This window comes from Camelina sativa, chromosome 9 (genome assembly GCF_000633955.1).
Source record: "Camelina sativa cultivar DH55 chromosome 9, Cs, whole genome shotgun sequence".
In the NCBI taxonomy this organism is placed as follows: domain Eukaryota; kingdom Viridiplantae; phylum Streptophyta; class Magnoliopsida; order Brassicales; family Brassicaceae; genus Camelina; species Camelina sativa.
The window spans coordinates 1,350,659-1,369,291 of NC_025693.1; the positions used below are offsets into that span (position 1 = coordinate 1,350,659).

Sequence of the window (18,633 nt, forward strand, 5' to 3'; positions counted from 1 at the left end):
ATATAATGAAGGAGACAGTCAAAGCATGTGACATCGACTATTCAACATCTACAAATAATCTTCAATACCATGTGGCTCGTAATGGCTTTCATATAATCGTTAGTCTTCCATCCGGCAATAATGTTTTTTTCTTTTCTTTTCTTTCTTTCCGAAATTTGACTTAAGTGGTTTTATAATTTATTTATAGCTGATTTTGATATCATATTATAAATATAATAAAGTATTTAAAATATCATAGAAAACCTTGGTAAAAACCATATACTGAACTTATTATTATTATTATTATTGATAAAAATGTAAATATCATTTCAAGAAAATGAAAGTTTATATGAACATCACTGTTGCTTTGTCACAATTTCACAGTCTTCTAATAACAAAAAACCCAAGATTGAGAAACAAAAGCCCATAATTTTGTTGCTTTCTTAAAGGCCTTCGAAGTTAAGATTAGATTTTTATGAACCCACATTTACTTGCTTGGGTTTCATATTCTTCACATCACAGAAAGCCTCCTCATCTTTTTGTTTTTGTTTTTGTCAACACTTTGTTCACAAGAGATCAGTTAGCTTCACCGAATCTTTTCCAGGCCTGATCTTGAAGATGGTGTTTAAGAATATGGACTTTATATGTTGTAGTTTAGATTAACATGTGAGTTCAGAGATTGCTAGATTACAAGTTTCAAAATTATAATGAATCTACGAGTTTTAGAAACTGTAATGAATTTTGGTAGTAAAACTGGTGACTGATTTATACGACTTTTGTTGATTGATGATGAGTTTTTACAAAATTATGATACTTTAATATGCAACAAATCGTGGCCAGCCACGAAAGTATCGAACAAATAATGCGTGCTTCTGTTACATAATGTGTTTTGGCAAAATTTAAGAAAAATTGAAATTGTGAACTACAACAACAACCAGTGCACAAAGGTCTGTACCGTGGCGAATGTGTGAATCGTGGACACATGTTGCAGCTATCATAAGACTTAAAAAAAAGAGTTGTATATATTGAGCTTTGAAGTGTAGAATGAAGACTCAAAAATATGGGAGACATAAGAATTATGAACCATCTTACTTCTTGCTATTCAGATGTTAATTCACAAGAGAGAAGACAAATCTCAAATCAAGAACTCCATACAGTAAGTAAACTCAAAGAGACAATTAAAAGACAAAAGTTTTAAGATCAAATCAGTTTCTTCTTTCAGGCCTCAACTCAAATCCCTGAATAATCAAACCACTCTTCCAATGTCCATTCTCAGTCTCCATCATACTAATCTCAATCTCATCACTGTCTTCATCACAGCCTCCATCGTTGATGTAAAACTTCCCAAGCTCCACTTCACTCCACCCATCTCCTCTCTCCTTCGGCTCCTCCACATTCCTCCTATCACTCTTCCTCACTCCTTCATCTTCTTCTTCTTCTTCTTCTTCCTCTTCTTCAACTTCTCTCCAAGTCCCTCGCATCCACGGCCGCCTCATCCTAAACGCTCTAGAAACCATCCCGTACGAAATCCCTGAGTAACCAAATTCGCTGCGTGAATCCACCGCTCCGCCGGATTCGAGAAACACTGATCTCTTGGTAGCTTCTTTCCCCACAAAACCAACTCCAGCTTCCACAGGTACAGAATCAAACCCGTAAGATCTATTATGTGCCCTCTTGAACACTACGTAAACAGAGTAATGAGTCCCTTTCGATAACAATCCGCAACTTATCTTCCCACGAACCTCAAACCAACACACATTACGCAACTCAGCCACTTTCTCAAACCTGAAAAGTTCAAATCTAAGTAAACAAACTCTGCAATAGCACAATTTCAGAAACAGAGGGAGAGAACAAAAGATGAGAACTTTTACTTAGATTCAGGAACTGTAATCCATTGCCAATAAGCAGTTGAATCTCCCCAAATGATCTTCAAATCCATAGCTGATAACATATAACACTTCTTCCCACTAGCTTTCTCCAACCAAAAGCTCTGATTTTTTCACCAAAATCAATCATTTAAACATCAAAATCATAAAATTCAAAGGAAACAAAGCAAAACCCTGATTCCAAATTCCCGAATCAGATTCAAATTCGTTACCTTTTTGCCATCTTCAATCAAAACAGAATCATCAGCGAGAGATAAAAAGATCTCTTTTTTCGACAAATGATTCGCCGATCGAGGAACAACAACAAGTGACGAGTGCTCCGGCGGAAGAAACATCTCCCAAACCAAATCAGACTGAGCCGCCGATTTAACAGTTTTCGAAACCGAAGCCACAACGCAAGCGTCTCGTGGACTAGTGTGTGATATCACCATCGAGATACAATCTTCCGGCAATGTATCGAACCGTGTCGTCACAGCGATCTCTTCGCTCCGGCTACTACTACTCCCTCCTCCTCCGCCGTGAATTTGCTCCATAGTGTATTTTTTGGAATCTGAGAGGTGGGATATTTATAAAATGGTGTGATGATGTGTTGTGAGCGTGTCAATGAAGTGGATATTTATATCGGTAGGCTCGTGATTCGCGAAAGACTTAGAGGTTAAGATTTTAAAGTGAGATTCCTATAATACCCTTATAAGTAAGTGTTGAAGTCTTCATAATAGAATCTCGAAAGTTTTTTTTTTTTTTGGAGAAAAGGTTTGGTCTTTATGAAATCAGGCAAAGCAAGTGACTTTGTAACGTGTTTAACTTACCTATGAAGTCTTTCTTTATTACTTAACGAGTTTATGACGAAGAGATATGTTTAGAATCGTCCCCAAAGTCAAAATCTTTATCAAGATTCATGTTTATAAGATTTTTATTCATCTGTCATTCTATTTCTAGCTAAGTAAAGTTTGTAAAAGCATGGTAGATGACAAGAATAAAATAAATACAAATTGTTCATGTGATGATGATGCATGAACAAAAATCCAAAAGAAAAGAAAAATTACTTCTCTTTTACTCCTCCTTACTAAGTAAACAAAGCATACAAAAGCATTGAGAATGATGAAATAATAAGGACAAGCCTCTATACAAGTTTATTCATGCAAGAATGATGAAATGTATATTATACATAATCAAAAACTCAAGTTCACACACATTACAAATCCAAAACGTTAAAAATTCATGTGTTAACCGTTAAGCTTGTGTTACCACATTAAGATTATTTAACGAGTTTAACTTATCTAACGTGTTAACCGTTAAGCTTGTGTTAACCGTTATTAAAAAATCATATGTTAACCGTTAGGCTTGTGCTAACCGTTCGGTTTACAATCTGTGCGGGTTATCCTTGCACAAGCGATGCTCATTGTTTGGTTCAATGTAGTATTCTGAGCTATTTGAGGCAACGTCTTTGCTCATTTGACAATGGTTTTTTTTTTTTTTTTCAACCAAACATTAATAAAATTAAAAAAGAATTCTAAAACTGGTAGCCCAAACAGTAGGATAAGAGTTTACAAAAGTAGATTCAGAAATTAAAGATTTTGAAGACCGAACAAGGCAATCTGCCCTTACGTTGAAGTCTCGTGGGATCCTGGCTAAGGTGAAGGAAGGGTAAGATGTTCGGAGCAATGAAAAATCCTCCAGCAGGTTCGAAAAAGCGGACCAATCGTCCGCGTCTGCACCATCGCAACTAGCTCTGTACAGTCCGTCTCAAAAGCCTGACAAACAACTCCAGCCGCCAGTAAAGACTCCATAACCCAGATCAGTGCTTGTAATTCCGCGTGTAAGGGAGTAAGGCCTTTTCTGTGACTTCGTGCTCCCAAAAGAAGCATTTAATCTTCTTCATTGCAACACCACTAGCCCAAACCCTGAAAAGGGTCCGTACCTTTCCAAGAGACATCAACCTGACAACGGGGAAAAGAACCCCTGTCCTCCAATAAAGGCGGAGGATACAAATATCTCACTGAATAAGATTTTGCCTTCTCCCACAATAATTTATCGTTAGCCGTTTGATTCAAAATTTCAGTTGGCTCTATCTCGATACTCTGGAAAACCTTTTTATTCATATCTTTCCAAATTGACCACACAATCCAGGAGAGACGAGAATCTATATCTGAAACCCCAGATTGGGAAGACGCTCGCCAGAATATGAAGTCTAATTTCTCATAGATCGAGGCATATGGAAAACCTCCCGGGTCTAGCAACACTGGGGGCAAAGCCCAAATACACCACAACCGAGGACACTCAAAAAGCGTGTGGTTTATAGTCTCCATCACAGAGATACACCGCTTACTCAAAGCATCACAATGGATACCCTGATGCGCAACAGAGATACACCGCTTACTCAAAGCATCACAATGGATACCCTGATGCGCAAGCCGTTCTATTTGACAATGGTTTTATATTGTCTTATATTTTATATCCCATCACAAACAGCTGCGATTAGCAAAATTTGCTACTCTGACCAAACAACATGTCTCTTTGAAATAGGGCGGTTACACGTTTTTTTCTCAGGCAAACCAAATATATAGATTAACATTTACAAAGTACATAAACATTTCTAAATAATAGACTACTTAAATACAAAAAAAAGTCATTAAATTACATGACCAATATTCCTACCATAAACATATGAGCAATAATTGTTCTAAATTTTTACTACACATCTACACAATATACAGAAATTAATATAAAACAATTTTATAATAGGTAAACAATTTTATAATAGGTGAAGTGACCTTAGTGCAGTAGTCAAAGGTAAGTTCTTAATGCACAAGGCACCATCATATTCGGGATTGAATCCCGCTTCCTACGAATGTAGGGATTAGGCTAATGGGCCGGCCTGTTATGGCCCAATAGTTGACAAAAAAAAAACAATTTTATAATAGCATTTAAAATTAACTATAACATACTGTATATAATTCTATGATATCTAATTAGATTATTTGTTTTAAAAATAAACCATTTTGCGAAACAATACATTTAAAAAAACAAAATAAATTTCCTATAATCATAAAAATTATATTTAAATTTGAATATTAAGCTTATGAAAGTCGCCAAAACAGAGTCAAATTCAATTAATTTACATTACTTTACTGATTATTAATAATACTAATAGAATAAAATTCAAATTAATTTTAAATATACAGTTTAACTTGTGCATGGGAAGGGTTCTTACATAGTTTTTATATAAATACACAAATCATTGTTTTGAAAATAATTTTGACACGTTTTGAAATCTAATTGTGTGACTAACTTTTGTTTCAATCTTTGCAAATAATTTTTTTACCATGTCTCGGATCCTCATGAGAGGGATCAAACTTTATAAAATGAAATTTTTATCATTATTAAAAAAATAATTATTTTAAGATAATGATTAGCTCTTATAAATATACAGTGATTAGTTCTCTTCTACAATTTATGTTTAAAATTATTATTTATTTATTTTTGACATCATTGAGGCGAAAAAATCCTATCCGTAACTCAATTTCTACTATGTGTAATAACAAGACTAAGAGATATCCCGTGCTGTACAGCACGGATCAATATCTTTTAAAAAAATAATAATATAATAATAATAAACTTATCGTTATAGTTTTTAAAAAAATTATTTTGTTTGAGATAGTATTTATTTTTAATATTGTAATTGTTCGGTAAATCTATATATATTTTTTTGAATACTAATTGTTTTAGAATATTATAGTTTTTAATTTGTTTGATGTATAATACAATTTTATATTGCCTGTTTGTATTATTTGCATCATTGTTTTGTGAAATATTTTGAAGTAGTAATTATAATATTGTAATTGTGAGTAAATAAAATTTATAAATTTATCAGCCACATAAATTTAGTTTTACCAATCCGCAAATGTGAAAAATTAAAATACACATTTTTTCTCATAGATTGAGTAATATATCTTTGATTTTAAAAATTCAAATCACAACATATGCAGAAATTTTACATATTTATTAATGATAAGTATTATATGATAATTCAAAACAATTTGTAAATAAAATAAAAGAAAGATGATAAGAGAACCATAATTTAAAATCTTAACAAAATCTTCCAAATCTAGTTATTAAAAATAATCGTATTATCTACTTGGATATAAAATTTTTTAGTTTTAAAAATTCTGATTGGTTATACATTTTTAAAAATAAATAATAATTTTCGTCCATAATTATAATTAGAAAAGACAATTTTTTTTTGAAAATTAATAATTATTTAAAAGATTTTATTAGAAAATTTTGATATATTGTTTATATTTGGTCAAAGTATTCATTATATTTATTAAATTAAGTAATTAATTTTTATTAAATATTTCTAATGACATTTAAATGTAATTTTTTACACTTTTTAAGTTTAGTTTCATATTTGTATTTCTCAATTAATATAGTAGGATTTGATAGAGTTCAGCGAAAGCTGCAAAAGTGAACCTTAATTACATAAAGACACTTACACAAAGATCTCCAATATAATAAGTTAATTTTAAATTTATATAATTAAATCTCTATTGCCACGTGGTTAAAAATTAAGATAACTTAAATTTATAATAAAATTAAGATAACTTTAAAATTAAGATAACTTAATTTATGATAAAATTAAGATAACTTTAAAAATTATGATAAAATTATAATAAATTAAGATAACTTTAAAAGTTATCTTAACTTTAAAAAAGAAGATAACTTTAAAATTTATGATAAAATTATACTAAATAAAAGTAGGAGCTATAAGCTTTTAAGGCTGTCCACCTAAGCTTTAAAACAATCAATAGGGATTCAACATGTCACTAATTAACATTTTTAGAAATTTGCAGAAGTTTATATATTAAGAATTATTTTAAACAGCCTATCAGGATTTGACATGTCATTCATTAACATTTTCTAAATTTCCAGTATTTTATAGAAAATTTTAAATTTATGGAAATAAAAAAACTATGTACAACATCCCACATTGGCTAAAATTTTTTTAGACAATGGTTCAAACAAGTATAAATAAGATTAATATGCTTCCTGCAATGAATGAGCAGGAAAGCTTGATTTATCATGCGTCCAAGTTTAAAAGTTTTATTTGGTTTGATCCGGTTTTTTATTTGATCAAACTAAAACTTTAAAAAGTTTCAAAAATTATTATAATATTTAATTTTTTTAAAATTTTCAATTTTTAAAATTTTAAATATTATAAATTTTGAAAATTTTAAAAGCTCTTAGCTTTTAAAAAGTTTTTAAATATTATAATTTTAAAATTTTAATAGTTTAAAAAATTATAAATATTGAAACTTTTTAAAAGGTTCTAATATTATATTCGAACCTTTTAAAAGTTTAAAATATTATAAATATTGAAACTTCTAAAAGTTTTAGCTTTAAAATGATTTCAAAATATTCTAATTTTTAAATTTTAAAAATTTCTTAACATTTAAAAGGTTTTTAAACCTAAGGTTTAAAACAACCAATATGGATTCAACATGTCACTAATTAACATTTTTAAAAATTTGCAGAATTATATATATTAAGAATTACTTTAAACAACCTATCAGGATTTGACATGTCATTCATTAACATTTTCTAAATTTCCATAATTTTTTAGAAAAAGGAAAATTTTAAATTTATGGAAATAAAAAACTATGTACAATATCCCACATTAGCTAGAATTTTTTTAGAAAATGGTTCAAACCAGTATAAATAAGATTAATATGTTTCCAACAACGGATGAGCATGAAAGCTTGATTTATCAAGTTTCCAAGTTTAAAAGTTTTATTCGGTTTGATCCTGTTTTTTATTTAATCAAACTAAAACTTTAAAAAGTTCAAAAAAATATTATAATATTTATTTTTAAAATTTTTTAAATATTATAAATATTGAAAATTTTAAAAGCTCTTAGCTTTTATTTTTTTTAAAATATTATAATTATAAAATTTTAATAGTTTAAAATATTATAAGTATTGAAACTTTTTAAAAGGTTTTAATATTATATTCGAACCTTTTAAAAGTTTAAAATATTATAAATATTGAAACTTCTAAAAGTTTTAGCTTTAAAAAGGTTTCAAAATATTATAATTTTTAAATTTTAAAAATTTCTTAACATTTAAAAGGTCTTTAAAAAATTAAAAATTTGAAATATTATAAATATTGAAACTTTTAAAAGGTTCAAATATTAAAATATTTAAACTTTATAGAATGTTTTAAAATACTACAATTACTTAACCTCCATAGAAATTTTAAGATAGTATATCTATACTAATAAAAAGTTGAAGCTATAAACTCCTAAAAGTGTCCATATAGGATTTAAAAAAACCAATAATAATTAGATATTTAGCTAAGAATTTTTTTGGAAATATAGTAGTAATCTATATTATTACGAGTTTTTAGAAAAAATAAAATAAAATCTATAGAAATAAAAGAAATATGTACAACGTCCCACATCGGCTAGAAAATTTTAGACAATGGCTGAGAACCATTATAAATAAAAAAATATGTTTTTTTTTTTCAACCAGATTATAATAGTTAAAAAAATATGTTTTTAACTATAAATTTATTAGGTTTGCTTGATTTATGCTTATTTATCAGGTTTCCAAATTTAAAAGTTATTTAATTTATTTTAGCAAATTAATTTTTTTAAAGGTTTAAATATTTATTATATAATGTTTAGAAATATTATAAATACCTCCATAAAAATGTCAAAATATTATAACTATTTAAACTCTATAAAAGTAAAAGTGTCATTAATATTTAACTCTAAAAAAATGTTACAGATAATTAAATTACATCTAAATTTTGAAATATTTTAAAGATTTAATCTCTTTTAAAAATTTAAAAGTTTAAGAATTACTAGATATTATATATCAAATTTTTTAATATATTAAAAATATCTTACTTATCTCCGTTTGTGCTTAATATCTCTTATGAGCTGTAAAACATGTTTTTGTGTATGAATTTAGAGATGATTTGATATTTTTGCAATAAAAAAAATTATTTTTAAGTCTAAGAAAGAAGGATTGACGTCGCAAGACCTTGATTTGATGTTATTTTAGTTTAAAGAAGAAGGATCGACGAAAAGCACAAATATTGTTTTTACTATACATGTGTTCATATTACTTTCTTTGCAAGTAAGGATTTTGGTTTGAGAAGTAGATGGATGAAATTATCAATAATTGAGTGCATGTGTTGACTATGCTGGTTTTCATGAATTGCACAATTTTTATTAGAAAAAATGATTTTGGTCTTGGAGTTTGATGGGTTAACAAGTTGTGTGGTAGTCTAAAAAAATGTTTTTTCAGTGAAAGAATATGAAAAAGTTGACGAGGAAGAACAAGAAGAAGAGTAAAGAACTGGACGGTAAAAGTAACGATGACAATTACCATAAAATTTGACAATGAAAATGACAAGAAAGAATATGAAAAATAAGAAAACATTAAATAAAAAACATGAAAATAGCGATCAATTAAATATGAAAAAGAGATAAATTCATGATTATAAATTTGTTTCGTTTTTCTGGTGGCCAAAGAAATAGTTTAAGATATGTGAGGTCACCAGTTTGATCCGCCTCGCCTGGACGTCGAGTTAGATCCATGATTTTTTTATCAGATTTGATTTTAAAACACAACTAATTTTTATATTTTTAAAATTGTGTATATGAAATTTAATTTTTTCCTTAATAGTAATTTAACGTTTTCTGTAAGATAATATTTCATTACCATCATCAATTATATATAATTTTTATCAAAATATATCAAATAAACTCACGCGTAGAGTGGGTTCAAAACCTAGTTATAATAAAATTAAGATAACTTTTGTTTCAATTTTTGCAAATATTTTCTTAAATTTATAATAAAAGTAAGATAACTTTAAAATTTATGATAAAATAGATATAGTAAATTAAAAATAATTTTAAAATTTATGATAAAACCCCTAAGCGAGGGCTCAGTATAAGGCCTACCGAGCAGCAAAGCAAATCAACAACAAAGACTCTCAAAGCTGAAGATGCATCTATTGACATAAGTGTTGTACTAAAACACAAGTAGTACAAGAATGTGGATCAACATGATTAAACCAAAGAGGAAATCTATTAAGACGGTCAAGAGAAGTCACATGAAGCAAGAAGAAGTTTCTGGAAGAGTAAAGACTTTCTTATTATAAGGATAAAAGGAAGTTTTACAAAGATTGTTAATTTCCTAAACTATAAAGAAAAAGGAAATTAACAATTCCTAGTTTAATTAGAATTGGAAATTAGCCTATTGTGTGGTTAAGTCCAATTAGTATAAATAGGAGAGGCTGGGTCTTGAAAAAGATCATCACTTAATAGATTGAGAGATTCTAGCATTGAATCTTAAGCTTAGAGAAAAAATAGCTTGAAGATTCAAAAGAGGCTAAGAGCTTAATAGGATTAGAAAATAGAGTTAAGGAGAAACCTTGTAAGAACTTATTTTCTAATAAAAGAGAGAGAGTTATTTGATTTCTTGTTTGATATTCTGTGTCAAAAATCCAAACCGTTTAGCTCTTACGTTTTCAAAAGCTTGATATGGGACATGGAGAAGAAGTTGCTGAACAGTTGAATCCGGCATCAATGGATTGTCTTTCTGATGATCTCCTTGTCCAAATCTTATCCTTGCTTCCAACGAAACAAGTTGTTTGAACCTCTGTTCTCTCCAAGAGGTGGAGGGCTCTGTTTGCTTTAACTCACAATTTTGGCTTCGACGCTTACATCTTTTGCCACCCGAGAAATAATAAACGATATAAATATGAGACTAGGGAAGACATGCAAAAGAGATTCCATGATTTTATGGACAGAACAATGGCTTTGCAATTGCAAGGCTGTAAGAATATAAACAAGTTCTCACTTAAACTTTGTACATCTTATAAAGTTGAACAAGGTGAAGTTGACCGCATGATATGTTATATCCTGGAACACGGTGTCTTTGATCTTCATCTACGCATTAGACCTATATTGATGAGGCTTTCTATCCCATCCAAAGTCTTCACCAGCTTAACACTTGTTAAGCTGTCATTAGAAGCAACATTGTCAGACTGCCCAAGCGTTCCTCCGGATACATCTCTCCCAGCACTAAAGGTTCTCCTTCTTGATTCAATCTGGTTTAAGGATGATCAATTATCTAATGTGTTTCTCCCTGCTTGCCCTGCACTTGAAGACTTAACCATACGATCGCCGGTATAAATATAATCCAAAATTTTCACACGTCATATCCAGCAAAACCATTAAGAAACTCTCCATTAGCTTTTATTGTTACTATGATGATGATGATGATGTTTCTAGAATAATTTCATTTGATACCCCTAATGTTGTCGACTTCTACTACTCTGATTATCTTCGGAATGAATCTCCACAATGTCGTTTCAATTCACTTGCCAAAGCTACATTGGACCTTCATTTCTTAAAGAGAAAATTGCATCTACACCTACTTTCTCAAACTCTAATAACACTCACACCCACTTTCTACTACTACTATACTTTTTTCCTTCAAAATTACATATTAATCCCTCACCAAACCAAACACATCTCAACTCTCTCTCTCTCTCTCTCTTTTCCTTCTTACTTGTATATATTCATTATTTTTTTTGTTTTCCTCTACTTTATTTTTTGGTTTCTATCTCTCCTTTTTATTATTTTCTTTGTTGTAACACTTTAGTTAGTTATTATCAAAAAATTATCTGTTCATTTTTATACAAGATATTGTATTTATATTTTTTCTACATTTTAAGATGTATATTGCTATATTTTTTTAAAATTAATATATTATACAATGTCCATTTTTAGTTGAACATTTGTTCACTAATAAGTGGATGACCAATTATAGTAAGTTATGTTTAATGTAACTGATCATCCACTTATTATTGAAAAAACGTTCAACTTTTAAGTTGAATTATCACATTTTTAGTTGAATTTTTTTTGATGAAATAAGTTTTGTCCATTACAAAATGTAGGAATGCTTCAACAAAACCACTTAATGAATTTTACTCTTGTTTGCATCAAAAAATTTTTGTTTTAATTTTTTTATGAACATCCAAACATATCCACCAAACCATGACCACATGGATATATATGATCAAGGTGTTGCAGTCCCGAGTCCATAGCCCAAAACATTTTTATTTTTATTTTTGTATGAACATCCAAACATATCCACCAAACCATGACCACATGAATATATATGATCAAAGTGTTGCAGCCCCGAGTCCATAGCCCAAAACATTTTTGTTTTTACTTTTTTATGAACATCCAAACATATCCACCAAACCATGACCACATGGATATATATGATCAATGTGTTACAGCCCCGAGTCCATAGCCTAATAATTTCCTTTTAATTTGAACACCTTGATCATATATATCCATGTGGTCATAGTTTGGTGGATATGCTTGTATGTTCATCAAAAAAATAAAAAATAAATTATTTTGATGCAAACATTAGTAAAATTCATTGAATAGTATTGTTCAAGTATTTCTATATTTTGTAATAGACAAAACTTATTTGAATAAAAAAAGTTCAACTAAAAAGTTAAATATTTGTTCACTAATAACTAGATAACCAATTATATTAAACACAATTTACTATAATTGGTCATCCACTTATTAGTGAACAAATGTTCAACTAAAAATGGATAGTATATAATATACTAGTAATTCAAAAAAAAATATAGCAATATACATCTTAAATTGTAGAAAATTTAATTATAATAGATTATATATAAATAAACAGATAATTTTTTGATAATAACTAGTTAAACTGTTTCAACAAAGAAAAGAATAAAAAAGAAATAGAAAACCAAAAGATAAAGTAGAGAGGAAAACAAAAAAAAAACAAAAAAAAAGAGGAAAAAGACAAAAAGAATTGTTGTGTTTAATTTAAATCTAAAAATATATATTCTTTTGTCTCAAACTTAGTGACAAGGGCAAATATATCCACGTTTTATGTCAAACTAGCAATCACACCCACAAAAGTACACCACTAGCAACAAGTGGGTGTGAATGAAAGTGAATTTGAGGAAAGTGGGTCTACTTTTGCTGTGAGGGATCTCATCAGTGGGATACGCAATGTCAAGACCCTACACTTGACTTCTTCTGCTGTGGAGGTCAGTTTCCTTGTATAGATTGGTCTCATCATCTTTTTGATTAGAAACAGGATAACATTTATTGTGTGTGTGTTTCAGGTGATTTCAGTATGCTGCAAATATGGATTACCAGTGTTCAACAACCTCGTTGATTTAGTCTTTTCCGGTAAAGAAGAAGGTTGGAAATTGCTTCTGCCACGTCTGCTATATCGGTCTCCAAACCTTAAAACTCTGGTTCTCTCGGTATGAAGCACACCCTGAACAAATCTTACTTTATATTTATCTTAATATGGCATGACATTATCCTCTTGATGCTCCAGGGTCTGGATTGTTTCCCATGTAGACGGCATCGGTTTACTAGTATTCCCCGGAATAACCGAATAAACATGTTGCGTATCATCAAGTATAAAGGATATGTAAGCGAGCTGAAACACGTTAGACATTTCTTACAGAATATGGAGTGTCTTGAAGTGTTGAAAGTCCACGTTTCACCTTCAATGGATGACACCAAAAAGAAGCAACTCACCGAGGATATGTTGACACTTCCCGCAGCTTCATCCAAGCTCAAGATACAAGTCATGTGATCATCATCATCCATATAAGTTATTTTAGTTATCTATTATCTTCAATACTTAATTAGTAATTTTTTTTTCCTAGTGATTTATAATTAATATACTATGGTGTAAATTATAAAAACAAGAAAAATAAGCAGATTAGTTACCATTTAAAGTTTAGGGGTTTCTGAGCTTATATTGGTCCTATGGCTTATTGATCAACTTTGGTTCCTTTTATGTTAAAGAATAACGTATTTTCCAAGCGTAAGGGGTACAATGCTTGATCTTCTTGATTCTTGTTTGATCTCCTGCCAAAGTCTCAAAGTCTCTTGTTTATTTTACGCAACGTTGCCCTAAGGAAGGACGAGAAGTGAGCACATCTCACGTTCCAAGCTAGCTAGAAAATACAATCTCATCAGCTATTTTTCTATCTCTTTAAAAAGTGTACTATAAATCGAACCAATCTGAGAAATCAAAAAGATTCTTTACATAGTATATTACAAAAAGAAAAGCAAACAACACTCCACTCTAAAAGGCCACAAACAGGCGTGCGGACCAAATCCAATGTAACAAAAGACCAAATGTGTCTGCACAAGAATCTCATCATGAAGAAACTTAGAACTGGTAAACACAGTCTTTCAAGGCTCCACAATTTAGGATCCAGCACTCTTGCTTTCCTCGTCTTCCCCACAACAATACAACAAAGTTGTTTTCATCACTTGCTTAATTAGATATACTGAAGCAAACAAACATAAACCGGAATGGGTTCGGTTCTTACTTTAAGGGGTTTTTTTTTAATTTGTAGGGCGGAATTCGATTCCTTGAATGATCAAACCTCGTTTCCAATAAGGTGACTTAATCTCAATAACACTTAACTCAACTTCATCACAACTTGCTTCGTTGAAAAATTCACCTAGCTCAGCTTCCATCCACCCGTCCTCTCTTTCCTCCGGTTTCGTTACATCTCCTGTTTCTCTTTCTCCCCTACGAGCCCGAGGTCCAACAAAATATATGAATCTTTTAGAAGTTTCTTGTCCCACCAAACCAACTCCAACTTCTACCGGCAAATGCCCTAATCGAGGACATCCGTCTTTTGTCTTGAAGACAATGTAAGCCGAGTAACGAGTTCCAGGAGTTAGCACACGAGTGCTTGTCTTGCCACGAACCTCAAACCAACATACATCAAGAAGCTCTGCTACTTTCTCAAATCTACATCACAACAATATATTGTGTAATTAAAATCATCATCATCATTGCCAACTCCGAGAGGACTACTACGTACAATCAAAGGGGCAAAACAAGGTACCTAGCTTCAGGAATTGAAATCCATTGCCAATACTGAGGACTACTTCCCCATGTGATCCAAAGTTCCTTTGAAGATAACATGATACACCTTTTCCCACTGGCTTTTTCTAACCAAAAGCTCTTTGGTTTTCGGAAAATATAATTAAAAAATAAGATTTAGAATCCACATCTACACCAAAATGTTCCATCGTATCAAGAATTTTATGAAATAAGGTTTTCAATCAAATCCTTTTTCCATAATTTATCTAACAGAACTCAATCATTCAACACATGGAAGTTCAATTTGAAACCTAGACAGTTCTATAACCTATGCTTAGATACATCTGACAATATATAAAATAAATATACCTTTTTGCCATCTTCGATTAGAACAGGATTGTGGCAGAGAGAAAGATAAATCTCCTTCTTCGATGCGAAAACTGGCGATGGAGGAATCAGAGAGGAATAATCCGGCGGAAGAAACTTCTCCCATACGTTATCGGAGTTAGCAGCCGATTCAAAGGTTTTCGAAACCGACGCAGCGACGCACGCGTCTCGTGGACTTGTGAAAGAGATTATGTTAGAGATGCAATCCTCTGGCAAGCCATCAAAAGGTGATGGCCCGGCAACAACGATCTCTCCACCTGTATGATTTTGCCCCATCATCGATGATCGATCTGTGTCTTTGATCAAAACTCGACTGTGTTTATTGATTCCTCGTGAGTTCTCTCTGACTCTTTCAAGAACTCGCCTCTGTTGTCTTAAAAGGAAGAATATGATTCGTGTAAAGGTAATGTCGTGTCGTGTCGTGCGCAGATATTTTGCAAAAAGTTTTAATTGTTGGTTTAGTTGGTTTTTCTCAGTGGTGGTTATGAAAACTAATAAACTAATAAACCAATTGAACCGACTATCATAGATTTTAATCATTTTATTGTTTGGCAAAAAATTAGCAAAGGTAAAAGTGATTTTATGATTAAAATGTTCTTTTTAATATGGAGATTTCCAAAACGCCAAATTTTCGAAAGTACATTTTCTCTTGAAAAGTTTATCAATTAGTCTTTTTATTTAATTCATATATGACATCACTAATTTGGTGTTTTGTTTTACATCAATGGAAAAAAAAATTAAACTGTTAAAAATTTATTAATTTATCAGTCCCAGCAAATTAAATTGTTATAAATAATTTTTTTGACATACTAATTGTTATATGTATGATAGTCAAAATATATTTTTGAATAAATACATTGATTCATCAACCTTATAATTAGTTATCATATTACGCTAAAAAGTAGGAAAAGAAAATTCAACAGCAATTCTATTTTCAATCCATTAACTCAATAAATAAACCAAATCCATTAGAGAAATCTTTGTGTCACCATATTTTTTTGTTTTTTCATCTATTTATATGAAATTTGGATGATTATTCTGCTATATATTTAAGATATAGATAACTAAATACATATATTTTTTTTTACTTTTAATATGTTGAATTAGGAGATATCCCGTGCTTAAAGCACGGGTCAACATTTTTAAAAAAATTTATAATATAATAATAAAATTTATTGTTATATTTTTTTTAAAATGTTATTTTGTTTGAGATGATATTTATTTTTAATTGTTCTGTAAATCTATTAGTCTATTTGAATACTAATTATTTTAGAATATTATAGTATTTTATTTTTGACGTATTATTACAGTTTTCTATTGTTTGTTTGTTGTATTTGCATCATTATTTTGTGAAATATAAAATAGTAATTCTATTGTTATAATTGTGAGCAAATAAAAATTATAATTTATCATCTATATAAATTTAGTTTTACCAACCCGCCAATGTAGAAATTAAAACACATATTTTTTATAGGATGAGTGATATATCTTTGTTTAAAAAAATTCAAATCATAACATATACAGAAAAAAATCTGCATTTTATTAATGATAAGTATTATATGAAAATTTCAAACAATTTGTAAATAAAATAAAATAAAGATGATAGGAGAATCATAATTTGAAATCTTCAAATTTAGTTATTAAAAATAATTATATTGTATACTTGAATATAAAATCTTAGTTTTTAAAACTGATTGGTTTATATTTTTTTAAAAAAAATATTTACTAATTTTGTCCATAATTTATTAGAGAGAGAAAATATATATATATATATATATATATATATATATATTTTTTAGATTTTTTAATATTTGATCTGTGAGTGTTTTTTTATTTTTTAGTTAATTATATTTATTTAAATTAATTAATTAAGCTTATATTAAAATTTCTAATGGCAATTGAATGTAATTTTTTACACATTTAAGGTTAGTTTCATATTTGTATTTCCCAATTAATATAGTAGGATTATTAAATTCTCCAATGTTTTATTTGGATCACAAAATAAAAATTATCAAAATTTGAGTCTAATTCTTTTTAAAAAAAAAAAATTCTTTCAAGAACGTCATAACCACTCTATTAAAGATCTTTATTTTTTACCTGTAAATTAGATTATTAAAAAAATTTTATAATAATAACTGTGTTTTAACTATTACTAGTATATATGCATTAAATGGTTTTTATTTTCTTTTTGGTTTTTTAATGAATGGAGCATATATTTTATTAACTATTTGAATATATGTATTTGTCCTTAAATTAGTTTTGACTTATGTAATTAAGATGTTTACTTTAGATTAATTCATTTTACGTTTGTGTTCTTTAAATATTATGCTTGACTTATAATATATCTCTCCCGTTTATCTTAAACAATACAATTATCAAGCAAGGTGTGACATATGTCGTTTCTTCATGCGAACTCTCTCATTCTTGTTTTTGGGACTAGATAAGTTTTTTTCGTTAAAAACATTTTGTTATCTCTAATTTTTTTTGTCACAAATGTTTTTATTTATGATATAAAGCCAAATTTGACAAGCCAATATTACAAACAGACCAAAGCCCTACAAACCAAAATAGATAAGTCTAGATAAACAAGCCAAACATAAAAACATATATGGTTTTGACTTATTCATTTTATTGGTTGCTATATTCTTTCTTTTTTTTGTAATTGTTGATGATCATCTTTTTTGTGATAGATCAAGACCAAGTTCGAAAATGATCATAATAATGATCTGTACTAGCCCATTGCTCTTTATTCTGAGAATTCTTTTCTAGTTTTTCCGATCAAATTTATTTTATTTTTATTTAAATTTTTATCCTATCTTTTTTCTTCTTCTTTGTCTTAATATTGCAGGTTGGAAATTGAAAAAATATTTTTGAACTAGTTTGTTTAATTAATTTACTCACCCATGTCCAAGATATCTTGCTTAATTAGAAAAATGCTTTCATCTACTAAACAATAATTTTTACTAGAAACTAATATTTTTATGTAGCTTAAGATTATCGCGTTGTAAATAATCAGCTATTTTCAATAATTTTATATTCAGTTGTACATTTGAGGTACAAATAAAGCCTATTGTTTTACAATGTAATAACATATTCAGTGACAAAAACATAAACATATAAATCACTAAAATCATAGAAAATTACTTTAGGATTTAGAAAAAATTACCTAAACAATCTCTTATAGAATCCTTCATTTTTACTTTCTAATTTTCTATGATTTTAAAAATCAGCAAGATTTTTAAAAACACAAAGTCATTAAAATTCTTTCGAAATCCTAAACCAATAACTCTCCTAAATAAAACCTGTTTGTGACTTTACATATCAACTTGACATAAAAATTAGAACTTACAAGATATCTTTATTACTAAGTTGAAATAAAAATTAGACATGGCTAATGATAAACCAATTTTTTGTTTTACTTTCTCACGTTTAGACATTAAAAT

The 18,633-nt window shown here is 29.0% G+C and overlaps 2 protein-coding genes and 1 pseudogene across 2 annotated transcripts; 1 reads left to right on the forward strand and 2 right to left on the reverse strand.

Moving 5' to 3' along the window:
• Positions 1,046–2,474, reverse strand: LOC104710144 (F-box protein PP2-B1). Its single transcript, XM_010426698.1, has 3 exons — positions 2,078–2,474; positions 1,851–1,969; positions 1,046–1,764 (listed from the first exon to the last, which is right to left on the reverse strand). Exons 1-3 carry the CDS (start codon positions 2,396–2,398, stop codon positions 1,185–1,187), a joined length of 1,020 nt encoding a protein of 339 aa, XP_010425000.1. The 5' UTR covers positions 2,399–2,474; the 3' UTR covers positions 1,046–1,184.
• LOC104714896 lies at positions 10,465–13,801 on the forward strand (annotated as a pseudogene).
• Positions 13,963–15,593, reverse strand: LOC104710148 (F-box protein At2g02240). Its single transcript, XM_010426701.2, has 3 exons — positions 15,173–15,593; positions 14,826–14,944; positions 13,963–14,728 (listed from the first exon to the last, which is right to left on the reverse strand). Exons 1-3 carry the CDS (start codon positions 15,467–15,469, stop codon positions 14,314–14,316), a joined length of 831 nt encoding a protein of 276 aa, XP_010425003.1. The 5' UTR covers positions 15,470–15,593; the 3' UTR covers positions 13,963–14,313.